General features: G+C 41.5%; 1 protein-coding gene across 7 annotated transcripts in view; it reads right to left on the reverse strand.

Annotated features, from left to right (window-relative positions):
- Positions 1 to 1,107: 1,107 nt before the first annotated feature.
- The window catches only part of ATF7IP2 (activating transcription factor 7 interacting protein 2), a 59,706-nt gene continuing 40,244 nt past the window's right edge, over positions 1,108 to 20,569 (reverse strand). For 5 of the 7 annotated variants that reach the window (XM_078439878.2, XM_078439880.2, XM_078439879.2 and 2 more), the window contains 3 exons: positions 20,126 to 20,225; positions 3,233 to 3,318; positions 1,108 to 2,624 (listed from right to left, as the gene is read on the reverse strand). In XM_078439878.2, the coding sequence (XP_078296004.1) occupies positions 2,211 to 2,624; positions 3,233 to 3,318; positions 20,126 to 20,225 (600 nt within the window). In that variant the 3' untranslated portion in view covers positions 1,108 to 2,210. The remainder of the gene's footprint in view (positions 2,625 to 3,232; positions 3,319 to 20,125; positions 20,226 to 20,569) is intronic. The other 2 variants (XM_060648463.3, XM_078439882.2) reach the window with 2 other exon arrangements.

Genomic DNA, 20,569 nt, shown 5'->3' on the forward strand with positions numbered 1-20,569 from the left:
GGAGAAAGCAGTCTCCTCCCTGGAGTGCTGTGGGAAGAGACTGTATTGCCCCCCACATCCAGAAGACCCTGCAGGTGTCAGCCAGAGGCCCTTTGTGGCTGGGTGGAGCGGTGCTATTCCAGAACCACACCTGCACACAATGGGATCCTCGAAGATACCGGGTTTTGAATCCTAGTGGAGTACCTGGGAGGCATGGGGGACTGTGGAACAGGACAAGCCACCCACCTGGGTGGCTCTGTGAGGATGGCCTGAACAGCGTGCTTTGAGACACCCAGTTCAGGGAGGAGATTGGGGTGTCATTTTCCTTTCACCCAGGGGTGGGGCTTCAGGGACCAGGACAGAGGCCCCCAGGGGGCGTGGGTCCCCGCTTACACCAAACCCTGCCCCTCCATACGTGGTAACTGCTTATCTACTGGGGTGAGATTGACACTGACCGAACCAGACACGGCACAGTCACGGGTCCCAGGCACCAACAGATAACTGTCTTGTGGTTTTTTAGATTAGTCTGTTTTTTTTTCTTTCCTTTCCTTCTCTTCTCCCTCACCTTTCTACTCTCGTTCTTTCTTCCCCCCTTGGAATCAGCCTCAGAGCTTCTGATTTGACTTTTGATCCGTTCTTATTATATATAAAATATGTATTTTTTTCCTCTCCTCTGGTCATTTAATCAGGCATTTTTACCCTATTCTTTTTACACCTTTTCTGTATCCCCTTATTTTCCTCTTTCTGGATTAAGCCTATGGTTTCTTTCTCTGCCTGGTCTTTTTTTCTGCCCCTGTCATTTCTTCGTTTGGGATAAGGTTTCTTCCCTTCTCCCCGGGCCCCCGCTTCTCCTTTTTCCCAGGGTTACTTCAGCAGACAAATCAAAGCACATGAGGCGGAAAGTCCAACTCCCCACCACGAGTAGCGAGATAAAGCAGCCAAAGACACAACAGTGCATGCAAGACCCTCTAAAAACACTTCCTCAAATGCCAGGCCCTGGACGGCGTAGGACCTCTTTTTAATGTAGTAGTTGTCACAGGTGCAGGACATAGCACAAGCTGTTACAACACAGAAAGGCCAGAATCGGGCTCTTCCAGTAGAAATGTCTTAGGAGATAAAGACACAGGAGACCGTAAAATAATAGCTTTATTTATGACTGGAGATGTGAAGATATTCACAAAATGCCAAGGAAAACCATTCCTCGTTCAATTTTTGAAATCTCAGAGCTCAGAGGACTGAGCTTTCACTACAAACCGGGAAAGGACACCTCCCGAACAGACGATTCTTCACACTAAGAGTTGGTGTTCCTTTTCTCACCACCCCCTGGGCCCTGAAGTACACGTATCCAGTCTGCTCACGGTTTCCTGGGGAGCTTGTGCTGGCCGCCGCCTCACTTTAGTGTCCCTCAGAGGGGTTCACGGGCCGCATCTCTCGGGGCCCCTTAGTGTTACGTCCTCTCTCCGAGTATGACGGCAGCCAGCAAATGAACAGAGAGTAGCACTGAGGAGTCAGCAAAGGAAAGCCTTGAACCTCAGGCAGACAACTCCATTTTCTGGAGCTGAAATAGAGGGTTGGATACTGTTCTTATCAGAGATACTCTGTGTTTTGTATACACAGCACACAATGTGTAACTAATTTTATTATAGATATCGAAATATACAAACAAATTTAGGGAAAACCTCCAGGCTCTTTCCCCAAATGACTGACAGGGCCAAAAAGAAAAACACAGGGAGAGGGCAAATGACAAGCCCTTAAGATTTGAACAGAAGGAGAAGACATTTATTTTCGCAAAATCTTGGTGAGCACCTCAGGGATGACCCTTCCTCAGCAGAGAGCTGATTTTTCTTGTACCTACACTGACCACAAAAGCAGGGCACCGAACGCTGCTTTCCAAAGGCACAAGAAGTGGCTGCTCGTATCCTAGGGCTTTGGAGACAGAACAGCAGCGCCTCCATAGTCCCAGAGGTTATGTACACAGCACAGCTGAAGTGACGTGAGTCCAGGGAAGCGTATGTTTTAGAACATATCTTCTGGGAGTACTTATTGAACGCAAATCAGAAATTCATGAAATGAGACGTCACTTACAACATAAGGACGAGGCCTGTCCCTGTTCAAAGGGTTCACAATCTGAACTGGCCCCTGGCAAATAGTGTTAGAGGAACACTGTAAACCAACAACTCAAAAATGAAAAAACAAAACAGTGCGATACAATAAATAATCACCAAAGACTTTTAGGTGAGATTTTCAGAAAACCCAGGGATAGATTTTATATCACAAAATGGTCCATATCGTCCAAAAATGTCTTTTGACTGGACGGTAAAATAGTATTTGTTGGAAGCTAAAAACTGAGATAGAGTACAGGCCATTGGGAGTGGTAAAGCTTTAATTTCTCCGATTTTCTTCCAAATAAACTTATTACTAGGGTTGTCATGGCAGAGAAAGAGGTGATAGCTTTCCACAGGGGCACACTTGGGGTTGATTTTAGCGATGTTCCAAGTCAGCGCGATGCCCCTGGGTCTCAGCACCCGCTTCACTTTGAGCTCAGGCTTCTGCGGGGGAAGCGTGTCTCGGGTTTTGTCTACAAGCTCGGGCAGCAGTGGTGGTGGTTCTGGGAGAGGCGGCAGGTGCTCAAAGGACTCAGGAGCCTAAAAACACATTTAGAAAGTTTAGCGAGCTGGCTCGGCGGGCTCTGGTAATTTACACGCGCGCGACTGCAGTTCTAAATCCCAGTTTTCTGTCCGTTTCTCCAAATCCTCAGGACAAAAGGATGCTTCAAGACTATGTGGGGCTAGGGCCGGTCTTTTTAAGCATAAGCTGCTTTTGGCATTATGATTTTGCACACTCTGCAGTGTCACTAATCCAGAACGGTGAGGTCCCAGACATTCTGGATCAATATTCCAGCTCATTTCCAACTTGTGTTCCCAAACGCTGTGCTAGTTTACATGAATGGTGTGAGTGTACATGAACACCCATTTCTCTCCACCGTCATCAACAATGGCGACTGCTCTTAAAAATCTTTTGTATACACACACACACACACACACACACACACACACACACACATTTGTATTTGCTTTAACTTTTATAGCTTCTGGAAGACTCCATTATTTTGACTGCATACATAAGGAGATGTACAACAGCACAGTTTTAAAAGCACAAGCTGCAAGGGGACCCAAATGTGTCTGCCTAGGTAAATGGGTACTTCCCCTCAATCTGGAAGGAGCATCCCTTATAGAGCATCTCCCATCAGTACCTGGGCTGCATTTTGTGCCACTGGGGTTGTCTCTTTTGAGGTTGAAACCGCTTTTGCGGGTGACTCCAGGGTGGATACTGAACTTTCTGTGAACACAAGGTGTAAGAAGTAAAATTTATCTGCAACAATCAATTCCATAGCCTTTAAGCAAAGCTAGTTACGTCCACCTTAACTTTCTGTATCACAATTATACTGTTAAAACATATACTCCAAGTATTAGGAATCTTGAGACAACAGAAGATGACATATTATTCATATTATTTAATAATAATTAAATGTGAACTAAAGTTACAAAACTGTGAAATAAGATGACAAACTTTTGATAAATATTCAAGACCCAAAGGTGCTAAATACAGCGAACTTTCCTTCAAATGGGACAAGAATTCTCCCCTTAAACACTGAAGTCATTATGTAAGCTGCAAGTAGGAAAAACTACACCCAGGAGAGTGCTCCTGGCTCAGGGCTCTTAGAGGTGGCTCGTGCTCTCTCAGGCCAACAGGATATTTGCAAACAGAGCCATCTGCAATCCTGTATAAATATATGACACACACAAGTCCTAGGAATTCAAATGAAATATCAGGCAGCCTGGAGGTTATAGGACTCTGCTGCGGAGGCTGCTTCAGCCTAGAGGGCATCAGATATACCACTGACCCTTGAACAACACAGGCTCGGTCCACCTAGATGTCGCTGTTTTTCATTAAATGTAGTACAGTCCTGTACAAATATTTTCTCTTCCTTATAACTGTCAAGCCATTTTTTCTCTAGCTTACTGTATTGTAAGAAAACAGTATATACGACATAGAACGCACAAACAGGTGTTGACTGTTTGTTATCAGTAAGGTTTCCAGTCAACGGTGGGTTGTTAGTAGTTACATTCTGGGGAGCCAACAGTCATATGCAGATTTTCTTTACTTTTTTCTTTTTTTTTTCTTAGTTTATTTATTTTGAGAGAGCAAGAGAGCAAGTGTGAATGGAGGAGGGGCAGAGAGTGGGAGACAGAGAGTCTCAAGCAGGCTCCACAATGCCAGCGCAGAGCCTGATGTGGGCCTTTGAACTCTCGAACTGTGAGATTATGACCTGAGCCAAAATCAAGAGTTGGATGTATAACTGACTGAGCCACCTGGGTGCCCCTAGGCAGATATTCTTTTCTTTTCTTTTGTTTTCTTGATAAAAATGTTTAATGTTTATTTATTTTGAGTGAGAGAGAGAGAGGCAGGCAGAGAAAGGGGGATACAGAGGATCCGAAGTAGGTTCTGTGCTGACAGCAGAGAGCCTGATGTGGGGCTCGAACTCACAAACCATGAGGTCATGACCTGAGCCAAAGTTAGACGCTTAACTGAGTGAGTCACCCCACAGATGTTCAGCTGTGTGGAGGCTGGTGTCCCTATCCCCCACATTACCCAGGGTCAACCATAAATTGTGGACTGTGGTAAGGGAGAGGGGAGGGAAAAGGGAGAAAAAGGAGAACAGAAGAGAGCTGGTGAAGGGAAGAAAAGGATAAAACAGAGAAAATGTGAGCCTAAGGGAGAGACAGAAGGTTTTAGTTGGCCCAGGACAATGTTCTGAAATTGTATCCATGTAGTTGTATATAATAAGATTTTGCTTATTTAAAAAAAATTTTTTTTTTTTACATTTATTTATTTTTGAGAAACAGAGTGAGACAAAGCATGAGCCGGGGAGGGGCAGAGAGAGATGGAGACACAGAATCCGAAGAAGGATCCAGGCTCTGAGCAAGCGGGTCAGCACAGAGCCTGATGCGGGGCTCAAACCCACGAACTGTGAGATCATGACCTGAGCCGAAGTCGGAGGCTCAACCAACTGAGCCACCCAGGTGCCCCTATTTTTTTTTTAAATAAGCTCCCAAAGTGGGGTTTGAACTCACAACCCTGTGATCAAGAGCCACGTGCACCACCGACGGAGCCAGCCAGACACCCCAACATTTTGTTCATATTTACTGTTGAGTAGCATTTAGCTGTATTATAGATATGCCGCGACCTGTTTCTCCATTTATCCACTGATGGACATTTGCACTGTTTCTAGTTTGGGGCTACATGCATAAAGTGGCCACAAACATACGTGTCAAGTCTTTGTGGATGTGGGTTTTCATTTCTCTTGGGACAATCAATACCTAAGATTAGAATAACGCGGTCACACGGTACAGGTGCAGTTGACCTACTGAACCGCCAGATCACTTCGAAAGTGGTTTTACCATTGTACATCCCTACCGCTACGGCCTGGGAATTCTAGGCTGTTCCACATCTGTGCCCACACTCTGTGTATTTTCAGTTGTTCTCCTCTGTAGCCATGTTGCGGCATCTCATTCCAGTCTGCACTGGCCTGGCGAGTGACGATGTCGAGGATGTTCTCTCGTGCCAGTCCACCATCCCCACAGCCTCTACAGTGAAGTGTAATCCGTTTGTTGGCGTTTAATTGGCTCTTTTTCTCCCAAGCATCTTAAGGGAGAAGCTTATCAGATTGCTCATTTTAGACTTTCCATTTTTTCTAATATAAACATTTAATGCTAGTAACTTCCCTCCAAGCACTGCTCTATCTGCTTCCCTCACATTTTGCTGTTTCAATTTTCATTCAGTTGAAAACATTTTCAAATTTCCCTTTTGACTGCTTTGACTCCTGGGTTATTTAGAAACGTGTTTGGTCTGCAAATACCTAGCGATTTTCCAGCGATCCCTGTTACTGATTGTGAATTTAATTCTGCCGTGTCAAAGAACATACCCTGCAGGACTACAGTCCTTTTAAATATACTGGGACTAGTTTTATGGTCCAGAACACAATCTGTCCTATCGCATGTTTCATATGCACTTAAAGAGAAGGTATATTCTGCCATGGTTGAGTTGAGCGTTCTACAAATGTCAGTTAGCTTAAGCTGGGTTGGTAGTGTTGCTCAGGTTTCTACATACCCTGTCAATTGCTGAGAATGGAGTGATGGAACCTCTAATTCTAATGGCTTATTTTTCTATTTGTCATCTCAGTCCTATAAGTTTTTGCATCAGGAATTCTGAAATGCTGTGATTAAGTAGATACACATGTAGGTTTCCCAGGTCTTCCTGTTGAAATGACTGCTTTATCATTAGAGATAGTCTTCTTTACCCCTGGTAATATTCCTTGTTCTCAAGTCCATTTGATGGTAATACCGTCACCCCAGCTTTCCCATGACTAGCGTCTGTATGCTTTTGCATAGCTGTCTCCCTCCATCCTTTTAACCTCTCCATGTATTTGTATCTGAAGGGCATCATATAATTATCTTACAGTTGGATCTTGTTTTCTTATCCAGTCCAACAAGGTCTGCTTGTGAATGTAGTATTTAGACCACGAACACTTATTCTAATTATCAGTATGGCTGGGTTTAACTCTACCACCTTGCCTTCTGTTCTCCGTTAGTTTCGTTTGCTCTTTGCATTTTTTGTGGCTTCTCTTAGATTATTTAAAAATTCCATTTTATCCTCACTATGGTCTATTAGCTATACTTGCACTTAAAAAAATTATCGCTCTAGGCATTACCATATGTATCTTCAATAACTTAGTCTGTTTTCAAGTAACATACGAATAAAACGTTAAGACCCTCACAAGAGCATACATCCATTCCTGTCTTATGCACCACTCTTGTCATATATTAACTTCCACATATATTAGAAACTCTACAACATGGTATTACATTCTTTCACATACAACACTTTCCATCTGCTATCATTTTCATTTTGCTAGAAGAACTTCCTTTATTTTTTTTTCTGCAAATTTTTATTTAAATTCTAGTTGCTTAACATAGTGTAATACTGGCTTTAGGGGTAGAATTTAGTGATTCATCGTTTACACGTAACACCCAGTGCTCGTCATTACAAATACCCTCCTTCATGCCCATCCCCCATCTCCCACCCCCCCCCCCCCATCAACCCTTAGTTTGTTCTCAATCATTAAGAGTCTCTTATGATTTGCTTCCCTCTCTCTCTTTTCCCTTCCCATACGTTCATCGGTTTTCTTTCCTAAATTCCACGAGTGAAATCATATGGTATTTGACTTTCCCTGACTGACTTATTTCACTTAGCATAATATACTCTAGCTCCTTCCCTGCTGTTACCAATTATAAGATTTAATTCTTTCTGGTGGCTGGGTAATAATCCATTGTGTGTAGGTGTGTGTATGTATGTGTATTATCGTACACATACATACACAAACACCTTTAATCCATTCTTCAATTGATGGGACACTTTGGCTCTTTCCATAGTTTGGCTATTGTTGACAATGCTGCTAATAAACATCAGGGTGCATGCACCCCTTAGAACCTGTATTTTTATATCTTTTGGATAAATACTTATTAGTGCAATTGGATTGTATGGTAGTTCCATTTTAAAATTGTTGAGGAACCTCCATATTGTTTTCCAGAGTGGCTGCACCAATTTGCATTCCCACCAACAGTGTTAAGAGGGTTCCCCTTTCTCCATATCTTCACCAACATCTGTTGTTTCCTGTGTTGTTAAATGTTAGCCATTCTGACAGGTGTGAGGTAGTTTCTCAATGTGGTTTTGATTTGTGTTTCTCTGATGATGAGTGATGTTGAGCATCTTTGCAGGTGTCTGTTAGCCATCTGGATGTCTTCTTTGGAAAACTGTCTATTCATGTCTTCTGCCCATTTCTTAACTGGGTTATTTTTGGGGTGTTGAATTTGGTAAGTTCTTTATAGATTTTGGATACTAACCCTGTATCAGATATGTCATTTGCAAATATCTTCTCCCATTCCTTAGGCTGCCTTTTAGTTTTGTTGATTGTCTCCTTTGCTGTGCAGTAGCCTTTTATCTTGATGAAGTCCCAATAGTTTATTTTTACTTTTGTTTTCCTCGCCTCTGCCGATGTGTCTAGTAAGAAGTTGCTACAGCAGAGGTCACAGAGGTTGCTACCTGTGTTTTCCTCTAGGATTTTGATGCTTTCCTGTCTCACATTTAGGTCGTTCATCCATTTTGAATTTATTTTTGTGTATGGTATAAGAAAGTGGTCCAATTTTCCCAACACCATTTGTTGAAGAGATGGTTTTTTTCCCATTGGCTATTCTTTTCTGCTTTGGTAAAGATTAGTTAACCATATAGTTGTGGGTCCATTTCTGAGTTTTCAATTCTCCATTGAAATGTTCCACTGATCTATGTGTCTCTGTTTGTGCCAGCACCATATTGTCTTGATGACTACAGCTTTGTAATATAGCTCGAAGTCTGGAATCGTGATGTCTCTACCTTTGCCTTTATTATTCAAGATTGCTTTGGCTGTTCAGGGTCTTTTGTGGTTCCACACAAATTTTAGGATTGTTTGTTCTATCTCTGTGAAGAATGCTGGTGGTATTTTGATAGGGATTGCATTAAATGTGTAGATTGCTTTAGATCATGTAGATATTTTAACAATGTTGGTTCTTCCAGTCCATGAGCATGGATTTTTTTTCCCCCCATTTCATTGTGTCCTCCTAAGTTTATTTTGTAAGTGCTCTTTGGTTTTCAGAGTATAGACCTTTTACCTCTTTGGTTAGGTTTATTCCTAGGTATCTTACTGGTTTTGGTGCAACTGTAAATGGGGTCGATTCCTTGATTTCTTTTTCTGCTGCTTCATTACTGGTGTATAGAGATGCAACAGAAGTACAGAGATATACAGAAGTACATCGATTTTATATCCTTCAACTTTGCTGAATTCATGTATTAGTTCTAGCAATTTTTCTGTTGGAGTCTTTCAGGTTTTCCACAGTAAGTATCATGTCTGCAGATAGCAGAACTCTGACTTCTTCCTTGCTGATTTGGATGCCTTTTATTTCTTTTTGTTGTCTGAGGCTAAGACTTCCAGTACTATGATAAATGATAATGGTGAGAGTGGATATCCCTGTCTTGTTCCTGACTGCAGAGGAAAAACCTTATTTTTCCCCACTGAGGATATTGGCTGTGAATCTTTTGTATATGGCTTTTATGATGTTGAGGTATGTTCCATCTATACCTACTTTGTTGAAGGTTTTTATTAAGAATGGATGCTGTATTTTGTCAAATGCTTTTTCTGCATTTATTGAGACAGTCATATGGTTCTTATCCTTTTATTAATGTGGTATTATCACACTGATTGGTTTGTGAACATTGAACCACCCCTGCAACCTAGGAACAAATCCCACTTGGTTGTGGTGAATAATTCTTTTAATGTACTGTTGGATTCAATCTGCTAGCATCTTGTTGAGAATTTCTGGGTCCATGTTCATCAGGGATATTGGCCTGTAATTCTCCTTTTAGGTGGGGTCTTTGTCTGGTCTTGGGATATTATATTAATAACTCTTCTTTAAATGTCTGTTAGAATTCCCCTGGGAAGCCATCTGTCCCTGAACTTTTGTTTGTTGGGAGATTTTTTTTTTAATTTTTTTTTTTAACGTTTATTTATTTTTGAGACAGAGAGAGACAGAGCATGAACAGGGGAGGGGCAGAGAGAGAGGGAGACACAGAATCGGAAGCAGGCTCCAGGCTCTGAGCCATCAGCCCAGAGCCCGACGTGGGGCTCGAACTCGCGGACCGCGAGATCGTGACCTGAGCTGAAGTCGGATGCTTAACCGACTGAGCCACCCAGGCGCCCCTCCCTGTTGGGAGATTTTTAATTACAGATCCAATTTCTTTGCTGGCTATGGGCCTGCTTAAATTTTCTATTTCTTCCTGTTTCAGTTTTGGTAGTGTGTATGTTTCTAGGAATTTGTCAATTTCTTACACATTGCCCTGGTTTTTTTGGCAATTTTTCATAATATTTTCTTAAATTTTTTTTTGTATTTCTGTATTTGTGGTGATATCTTTCATTTGTAATTTTATTTATTTGGATCTTTTCTCTTTTCTTTTTGATAAGTTTGGCTAGGAGTTTATCAATTTTATTCTTTCAAAGAGCCAGCTTAGTTTCATTGATGTATTTGTTTGTTTGTTTCTATATCATTTATTTCTGCTCTAATCCTTGTTTTCTCCTTCTCCTGCTCACTCTATTTGCTGTTCCTTTTCTAGCTCCTTAAGGTTAGGTGGCATATTTGACTTTTCTTGCTTCTTGAGGTAAGCCTGTATTGCAATATTTTTCCCTCTTAGCAGAGCCTTTGCTGCATCCCAAAAGTTTTGCACTATTGTGCTTTAATTTTCAAGCACGAGTGGGAGAGGGACACAGAAAGAGGGAGAGTCCCAAGCAGGCTCTGTGCTATCAGCACAGAGCCTGATGTGGGCCTTGAACTCACAAACCATGAGATCATGACCTGAACTGAAATCAAGAGTTGGATGCTTAACCAACTGAGCCACCCAGGTGCCCCAACCCATTTATTCTTTAGTAGGATATTTTTTAATCTCCATGTATTGTGGTCTTTCCAAATTTTTTGTTGTGGTTGACTTCAAGTTTCATAGCACTGTGGTCTGAAAATATGCATGCATGATCTCAGTCTCTTTGTGCTTGTTGAGGGCTGATTTGTGATCTATTCTGGAGAATATTCTATATGCACTTGAAAAGTATGTGTATTCTGCCACTTTAGGATAAAATGTTCTGAATAAATCCGTTAAGTCCATCTGGCCCAATGTGCCAATCAAAGCCGCTGTTTCTTTGATTTTCTGTTTAGATGATTTGTCCATTGCTGTGAAAGTGGGTTGTTGAAGTCCCATTCTATTATTGTGTTATTATCTGTGAGTTTCTTTATGTTTGTTATTAATTGATTTGTATATTTGGGGGCTTCCACTTGGGGGCATAAATATTTACAGTTGTTAGATTTTGTTTTTAATGTATTATATTTATTATTATTTATTTTTTCATTTAGTTTATTATTTATTTTAGAGAGACCACACACGTGTGAATGGGGGAGAGGGGCAGGGGAGGAAGGGAGGGAGGGGGAGAGAGAGAGAGAGAGAGAGAGAAAGGGAGGGAGGGAGGGAGAATCTTAAGCAGGCTCCATGCTCAACGCAGAGCCTAACGTGGAGCCTGGGATTATGATCAGAGCTGAAATTGAGTCGGATGGTCAAATGACTAAGCCACCCAGACGGCCCACAACTGTTAGATCACCTTGATGGACAGACCCCTTAATTATGATATAATGCCCTTCTTCATCTTTTCTTAAGTCTTTGGTTTAAAATTTAGTACTTCTGATATAAGTATGCCTACTCTGGCTTTATTTTGGCATCCATTAGCCATGATAGATGGTTCTCCATTCCTTTATTTTCAGTCTGCACATATGTTTAGGTCTAAAATGAGTCTCTTCAGGAAACCATCAAAACCTTAGAGGAGAAAGGAGGAAAAAACCTCTCTGACCTCAGCTGCAGCAATTTCTTACTTGACACATCTCCAAAGGCAAGGGAATTAAAAGCAAAAATGAACTATTGGGACCTCATGAAGATACAAAGCTTCTGCACTGCAAAGGAAACAATCAACAAAACTAAAAGGCAACCAATGGAATGGGAAAAAATATCTGCAAATGACATATCAGACAAAGGGCTAGTATCCAAAATAAAGAACTCACCAAACTCCACACCCGAAAAACAAATAATCCAGTGAGGAAATGGGCAGAAGACATGAACAGACACTTTTCCAAAGAAGACATCCAGATGGCCAACAGGCACATGAAAAGATGCTCAACATCACTCCTCATCAGGGAAATACAAATCAAAACTACACTGAGATACCATCTCACGCCAGTCCACAGTGTGGGGGTTCCTCAAAAAATTAAAAATAGATCTACCCTATGACCAGCAATAGCACTGCTAGGAATTTACCCAAGGGATACAGGAGTGCTGATGCATAGGGGCACTTGTATCCCAATGTTTATAGCAGCACTCTCAACAATAGCTAAATTATGGAAAGTGCCTAAATATCCATCAACTGATGAGTGGATAAAGAAATTGTGGTTTATATACACAATGGAATACTACTTGGCAATGAGAAAGAATGAAATATGGCCTTTTGTCACAATGAGGATGGAAATGGAGAGTGTTATGCTAAGTGAAATAAGTCATACAGAGAAAGACAGATACTATATGTTTTCACTCTTATGTGGATCCTGAGAAACTTCACAGAAGACCATGGGGAAGGGGAAGGAAAAAAAAAGTTAGAGAGGGAGACAGCCAAACCATAAGAGACTCTTAAAAACGGAGAATAAACTGAGGGTTGATGGGGGCTGGGAGGGAGGGGAGGGGAGGGTGGGTAATGGGCATTGAGGAAGTCACCTGTTGGGATTAGCACTGGGTGTTGTATGGAAACCAATTAAACAATAAATTTCATATTCAAAAAATAAATAAAATAAGTCTCTTGTAGGCAGCATATACACGACTTGTTTTATTTGTCCATTCTGATACTCTATGTCTTTTGACTGGAGCATTTAGTCAATTTACATTCAGAGTGGTACTGAAAACATAGGAATTTAGCGCCATTGTGTTATCTGTAAAGTTGGTGTTTCTGGTGATGTTCTCTGTTCCTTTTGGTCTTTTTTCCCTTCCCCACTCAGAGTCTGCCCCTTTAATATTTCTTGCAGGGCTGTTTTAGTGGTCATGAACTCCTTTAGTTTTTACTTGCACGGGAAACTCTCTCTCCTTCTATTCTGAATGACAGCCTTGCTGGATATGCAGCCTGACTGCACATTTTCCCCGTTCAGCATGTTGAACAAATCATTCCACTCCTTTCTGACCTGCCAAGTTTCTGTGGACAGATCTGATGTGACCCTGATTTATTTTCTCTTATAGGTTAAGGACATTTTCCCCCTTGCTACTTTCAGGATTCTTTCCTTGTCTATGTATTTTGTGAATTTGACTACGATATGCCTTGATGATGGCCAGCTTTTGCTGAATTTAATGGCAGTTCTCTGTGCTTCTTGGATTTTGAAGTCTGTTTCCTTATTAGGGAAGTTTTCAGCTATAATCTGCTTAAATAAACCCTCTCCTCCTTTTTCTTTCTCTTCTTCTTCTGGGACTCCTATGATATGAAAGTTTACACATTTAAGGAGTTGCTGTGTTCTCTAAATGTACAATTATGATCCAATACATTTTTTCCCTCTTTTTTTCCGCTTCATTATTTTTCATAATTTTATCTTCTATATCACTCATTTGTTCCTCTGCTTCATCCGTCCTCAGTGTCACTGCATCCATTTGGGTTTGCATCTCAATTACAGCATTTTTTATTTTGGCCTTTGACTAGTGTTTTGTTCTTTGATCTCTGCAGTAATGGATTCTCTAAGTGTCTTCTATGTTTTTCTCAAGCCCAGCTAGTATCCTTGTGATTACTGAATTCCTCCGTCTTGTCATTTTGTCTGGGCCACTGGTCTGTTTGTGTGTGTGATTGTTAGGAAAGTCTGTTGTATTCCTACTCTTGAGAATAATGGCTGTTACAGGGGTAAAAAAAAAAAAAAAAAGCTAGATCCTAAGTGTGTTTTGGTGTGCTTGTTAAAAGAAGTAGATCCATAAATAAATAAATAAATAAATAAATAAAGCAATATTTAAAAATAAATTAAAAAAAAAATGAAGGTAAATCCTGGGTGTGCTTTGGTCTGCTTGTTAAAATAAGTTAGATCCAAAAAAAAAAAAAAAAAGGAAGCTAGGTCCAGTTTCCCCTAGAGCCAAAGCTTTGCAGCAGTCCAAGATCACTGACTTTGTGCATTGGGGGGGGGGGGGGTCCTGTGCTGGCCTCCCGGAGGTGGAGCCTGCTATGCTGATTCTCAGGTGAACTTGCCCTAATGGAGGTGCATCTCCCGGGGGGGGCGGGGGGTGCTTGGTGTAAGCGGCTCTAGCCTCCACTGGATGGCACTGTTTTGCTCATTGAAGTCGGTCCGTGCTGATGGGTAGAGGTGGGGGGAACTGAGGCGTAGAGGGTGAGGGGGTGGGGATGGCACTGCCTTGCTCTCTCCTCCTAGGAGCTGGGAGTTTGTGCCCGCCGCCCTTCAGGACGCCCTCAGAGAAATGTGAATCATCACCTTTCTTGTGTGCCCCACTGCTGCCAAATCCCTGCCTTCACCCTGCCTGTGTCTGAGCTGTCCACCTGCCAGGCAGCACGGTACTGCTGTGTTCTGTGTTGGGTGCGAGCCTGGGTTTCAAAACTCCAAACTCCAAGACGCAGACCCCCGCTGATCCTCTGGGGGAGGGTCTTGCCTTGCTTCTGCCTTTTGCTAGTCTGTCCCAGAAGAGCAGTCGCAGAACTGCACGGCGGTTAGGAGTTCACGGTAAACTGCACAACAAGGCTGGCACCAAGGTTTGCTGCCCCCAGCTGGTGTCTGCTCCTACGCTAGCAAACAGGGCAGCATGCTGGCGCCACCAGTTCTGTTTGTCCCCAGAGAGGCCATGCCACCACTCCCACATGTACTCCAAGCAGGGGAACCGTTTCTTCCTGTGCCACCCAAGGGATCCTCAGACCACGGTGCCTGCTCCCGGGTCTCCACCCTCCTTCCCCACCTGCTAAGCCCACCAGGCACGGCCACAGCGATGGCGTAGCCCTCTAAAACTTGAGACTTTGCGCTCCACTGCTTGTAATAACCTGCAGCAGTCAGCCTTTCTTCTTTTCCCGGTTGATGGTTTCGAGGAAGATTTTCTTCTTGTGCAATCCGCTGCAGGTGTTCTCTCTCTCTCTCTCTGTTGCTCCCTTCTCTGTGATCAGGGCTCCCTTCCGTTCGCAGCACCCACAGCTCTTTTCTCCCCTAAATCAAGTCTCTGCAGCTCCCCTTCCACAACATGGCTGTTTTCCTACTTTCAGTTGTGCAGTTTTCCTCCGTCAGGCCTCGGATCGATTTCCTGGGTATTCAGAATGATTTGATATTTATCTAGCTGTGTTCAAGAGAGGAGGCAAGTTTAGGGACCTCTACCCCTCCCAGAACTTCCTTTATTTTTAATCATGAAGGTTTACTGGCAACAAATGTTATCTTAAAAAGTCTTTTTATATATTTATTTTGAGAGAGAAAGAGCATGTGTGTGGGAGGGGGGAGAAGCAGAGCGAGAGGGAATCTGAAGCAGGCTCGTCTCCACCAGTAGCACAGAGCCCAATGCGAGGCTCGAATTCACGAACCATGAGAATGCATGAACCTGAGCTGAAACCAAGAGTCGAATCCTTAACTGAGTGAACCACCCACATGTTCCTATCTAAAAAAGTCTCAATTTTGCTTTCACTTTTGAAAGATATACTTGGTAAGGATTTTTCCCCCCGGCCTTTTAATGATGTCATTTGACTGTCTTTTGGTTTGCACAGTTCCAAATGAGAAAACTGAATTCTTCGTTCTTCTCTCTATATTTTATGATACATTTTTTTTTCTTAAAAACAATTTTTGGTTTTTTTTCTGATTGCTTTTAAGATTTTTTTCTCTTTATCCCTGGTTTTCAGGAATTGATTATGAGGTACCTTGATATGGTTTTCTTTGTATTTATCCTCCTTGGAATTTACTGAAGTTCTTAATTATGTGGGTTTGTGCTTTTCATTAAATTTAGAAAACTTCTGACCATACATGTATGTAGGTCCACTTGGTATTATCCCACAGCTCATTAAAAAACTCTTACTCCTTTTTTCCCCAGCCTTTTTTCTTTTCTCTTTTTAATCTTCCTTTAATTTGGATAGTTTCTTTCTAAGCTATTTGGTCAGGTACTATTTCTTCCAATTTACCAATTTGTTTTCCTTCTTCTGTGTTTAATATGCTGTTTTTTTCTAGTCACTGAATTTTGTTTTCTAATTTGGTTCTATTTTATATATTTTCTTTCTCTTATTATGTTCCTGTGTACTTTTTATCTTTGAGCATATTTCTTTTTTCTTTTTTCAATTTAAATTCTTTATGTAATCCCCCAATTTGGAGCTCAAACTCCAGATCAAGAGCCAGGTGCCCCAGTTTGAGCATATTTATATCACATCTTTCAAAGTCCCTCTCTGTTAATTTTGTCATCTCTGTCATTTCTAAGTTTGTTTCAAATAGATTGATTTTTCTCTTGGTTATGGATTCAATTTTTTAAAGAAAATTTTTTTTAACATTTATTCATTTTTGAGAGAGAGATGGAGCATGAGCGGGGGAGGGGCAGAGAGAGAGGGAGACACAGAATCCGAAGCAGGCTCCAGGCTCTGAGCTGTCAGCACAGGGCCTGACGTGGGGCTTGAACTCACGGACCATGAGATCATGACCTGAGCTGAAGTCGGACGTTCAACCGACTGAGCCACCCAGGCGCCCCTGGATCCCAATTTTTTTTTTTTTATCTTTGTATCTCTAGTGACTTTTAAATTGGATAATGGATATTATAAAATGTAAATGGCTGTATGTCGAATTCCATTCTCTCTCATTTTAAACAGAACACAGTGAGCTTTGTGTGGTAAGCCATCAAGTTACATGTAGTTCAGCTTGATCCTTTCGAAGTTTGTTTTTAGATTTTATTAGGGTAAGGCTACAGTTGGCTTTGCTCTAGGATGAGTTTACACCCAGATATTCAGAAGACTCTGCCACGATAGCTGGTCAAAATGGAAACATTTCCTACCTGTGAGCATAAAGCTCTTTGGTCATTCTTTGCCCAGATGTATTGAGTTTCACTCTACCCATGTGTGGCTTAATACTTCAGTAAGGACTCAAGAGGATTCTATGCTAACCTCCTGGGGCTCTTTCTCTGAGTGGCTTCCTGATTCTGATACTATAGTCTTCCCCTTCTCTCCAGCTGCCTTAGCCTCTCTGGAGGCCAATCTCTGTCTCCTCACCTCAGCAAGACAGACATTCTCTGCTTGGGAGCTCCTACCGTGTACCACAGTCTAGGAAGGGAGTTGGGACGAGCTGTACAGCTCATCTCATTCACTGCCTTCTCTCAGGGGTTGTAGTTCCTATCCTGCAATATCTGAAAAGGTTTTTAAAAATTACATCTTGTTTAGTTTAGTGTGTTTATGGCAGAAAAGGGAAGTCTGGGATCATTTACTCACATCACTACTCTCTACACATACATTTGTAACTTTTTTCTCTTGTTATATTACTAACACGTTTTCATCAACACATGTACTTCTTCTACAGCATTATTTTTAATGGCTGAATACTGCTGCACCATATAAATGTGTGTAATCAATCCTATATTTCTAGGAATTTAAGGGTTTCCAAAGTTTTATCACAAATAGCACTGTGATGAACATTTTCAAAGAATTTGGGGGTCAAAAGGCTTCCATATTTGTAAAGTTTTTGACATTGATAAAAATGTCATCCAGAAAGATTCACACTCCCATTCACAGTGTGCAAAATTATATTTCCTTTAAAACTCTTTAGTGGAAAATCTGCCGCACTAATTGAACATTTTGGTGGGAAAGTAAACTATGTGATAAACATTGTGCTAAAAGGATGGGAACTTACAGATTAATAAAGACACGGATGCTGTAGAAAAGAAGTTCAGGTGCTTTTAGGAAGACATATGTAAAGAAATGATTACAGAACGGTGTAATCAAGCTATAATATGGGCGTGCGCTACATACCAATGGTAAGGAGAACCTGGAAGGAACAGTGTAGCCAAAGTGTCTAAACTGAATATGAAAGGATGAAGAGTGGGGACATCACACAAGCCTAGGGAGGCCCAGAGGGGAGAGGCGTCCCGACAAAGGGAACCGCACACGTGGAGGTGGTGAGGAGAGGAAGCAGCCCTCCCTGTTGAGAGGCGATTAAGGCACAGCTAAGGGATTTGTAGAACATAAGCTAGAAAAGTTTGCAGGGTCTACGTCATTAAGGATTCTGTCGTGCTAAGGAGTTTGTCATTAAGGATTCTGTCGTGCTAAGGAGTTTTGATTTGTACACACAGGTGTGTACACAGGAAGCAGTATTGCAGTGACAGCTTGCAAGAGTCACCAGAAGCACTAAGTTTAGGGCAGAAACATTACTTACTAGGTCATGACAGAAGACCAGGCTAAAGGTGATGGAATTCTGAAATAAGAAAATACGTGGACCAGGCCGGTTGGCTTTTCAGGAGACAGAACTGATGGGCTTGAAAAGTGACGAGACCGTGGAATGAGGCAGATCTAAGCGTCAAAAGTGTTTCCTTTTGTCTAGAAAAACTGTCTAGCTTGGAAAATGGAGTGAGCTGGTGATACCATTCATCAAGACTGGGAATACAGGAGACAGTCTAGGTTTGACCTGAGAAACGAACCTTTATTGAGAAGTGGATATTCTACAAGATAAACAGACTCATGTTACCATGGGTCAACAGCATGAATTAACATGATCTCTCTGTCCAACTGCTAGATTTCAGACTAAAGCCCCCCAAGTTAGAGGTCTGATTTATCTTCTTAAGCAGTGACGAATCTGTGTTCCTACTTTTTATTTTATTGTGTCTCAAATCCTGTACTTTGGGGAATAAGCTGAGGGACTCCCTGAGCCTGCACTGATGAGTTAACAAGGCAGAAAGAATTACAAAGCCATAGGATGCTCACACCCAAGTATGGGTAAACAAGATTAGGTGAATAAGGATAGAGAAGGGGGGCAAAGGTCCCCAGAATAGAGGAGGGGGCAAAGGCCCCCAATACAAAGGTATACGAGGTAAGCAAGATAAGGTATTCAGGGCAAAAGGGCTCCCCAATTTAGTACTATAGCAGAAAGCTGCTTTCACAGGAAGGAAGGACCAAATTAGGTAAACAGGTAAATAGGGCTACAGACCTCTGTGCTGTGGGTGAAGCTGCCCAGAGTGGAGCTGATTAACAAAAGAAAGGTGTCTTGTTAACCCTGAGGTTATGTGCTCTGTCTTATCCTCTAGGCTAGCCAAGATAAACAGACACGGGGCCTCCTGTCTGCCCTTAACAACCATCTACCCATCTGCCTGGTGTCAGGATTTTGTTTTGTTATTAACCCAAACCCCTAAACCCCTTCAAGACCCCCGTTCCCTCACGTCCATGAGTTACTGTTCACAGTTTCATTGCCTCTTTGTGCACGTCCATTACCATGTTTGTAAGCCTTCTGATCCTAATAAAAATGGAGCAAGGACCCTTAATCGGGGCTCTTTTCCCGGATATTAGCCATCTCTCGCTTTTAATTCTGTGTCCGCTCTCTTGCTGGTCAAGAGAGAACTTTAGACTTAGAGTCTACGGCACTGTACCATGTAGTTTAGAAACAATTTGTAATCTGAATTAACAACCAACTGATTATTATAGATTCCAACTCATTTTCAGATTTATATTTGTAATTTTCATCACTAAACTGGAAATTGAAGGGTTTCTTAATTCTATCATGAGGTACCTGGAGATTTCAATGGTTCCAACCTTTGGGTCCACAGTTGAAAGGGGAGAAGGAGTTAGACTATATATTTCCTATGCTAATCTCCATTTTTAAATATTACACCATTTTACTATTGCTAATAAGCAATATTTCAAGAGTTTATCAAGAGTTTCAAAAACATTCAAGTGCAGTTATTAAGGGCTGAAACTCTATAACTCATTACTAGTCCCAGATGACTATATTTTACTTCTTTCTCTTTAACTCTGAGAAAGAGGGCGCTGTTCCTCTTCCCTTTCATGTTATGCCCTAGCTTCCTCTCACAGTGCTAATGTTATAGTTAAAGAAAAAAGGTGTGTACCAGAGAAGAGATTCATAATAGCCCCAAACAACCCAATGTCTTTCAGTGAGTGAATACAAACTATTTTATACATCTATACCACAGAATATTACTCAGCAGCAAAAGGGAATACTACTGATACACAACTCTGGTGACCCTCTGAGGGAATTATGTTAAGTAAGGAAAAGAAGCCAATCTCAAAAAGATACACGCGTATCATCACAGAACACCCACAGATGGTTGTGTCATTGGACTGTGGTGACCATCACGTGAATCTCTACATGATAAAACTGCACAGAACTACACACACACATATACTAACACACTGAAACAAACTTTATAAATGTGTCAAATGCTTTCTGAATTGTTACCTTCCATCATACTTAAGAAGGAAAGACAACTCCTTTACCTGCGTTGCAGTTTGATGGGGCTTCTTTTGTCAGATCGATCACAGAATCAAATTTCTTTTTCTCTGTGGCCTGAAAAGTTGTTGTTAAACAAGATTTTGCCTCCATAACAGAACATATTTTTAAAAAAATAAAACACAAATTTTAAATTACCATTTAGAAGATAGAACATCCTATAAGTCCTTAAGGTTTAATTTAATTCTATGAGGGAGAAGCTCAGGAAATACTACGTGGTTTTTCACAATATGACTAAGCAAAGTCTGAGTTAATTTGGTAAGTAAGTATGGTTTTGAAATATGTTTATCATTAAGTGTTTGCTTTTATTTTTTTAAATTTTTTCTCTCTCTTAATGTTTATTTTTGACAGAGAAGAGTGCCTGTGCCTGGGTGCATGAGAATAGGAGGGGCAGAGACAGAAGGAGACAGAGGATCTGATGTGGGCTTTGT

The sequence above is a fragment of the Panthera onca genome, chromosome E3, assembly GCF_046562875.1.
Source record: "Panthera onca isolate mPanOnc1 chromosome E3, mPanOnc1 haplotype 2, whole genome shotgun sequence".
Lineage (NCBI taxonomy): Eukaryota > Metazoa > Chordata > Mammalia > Carnivora > Felidae > Panthera > Panthera onca.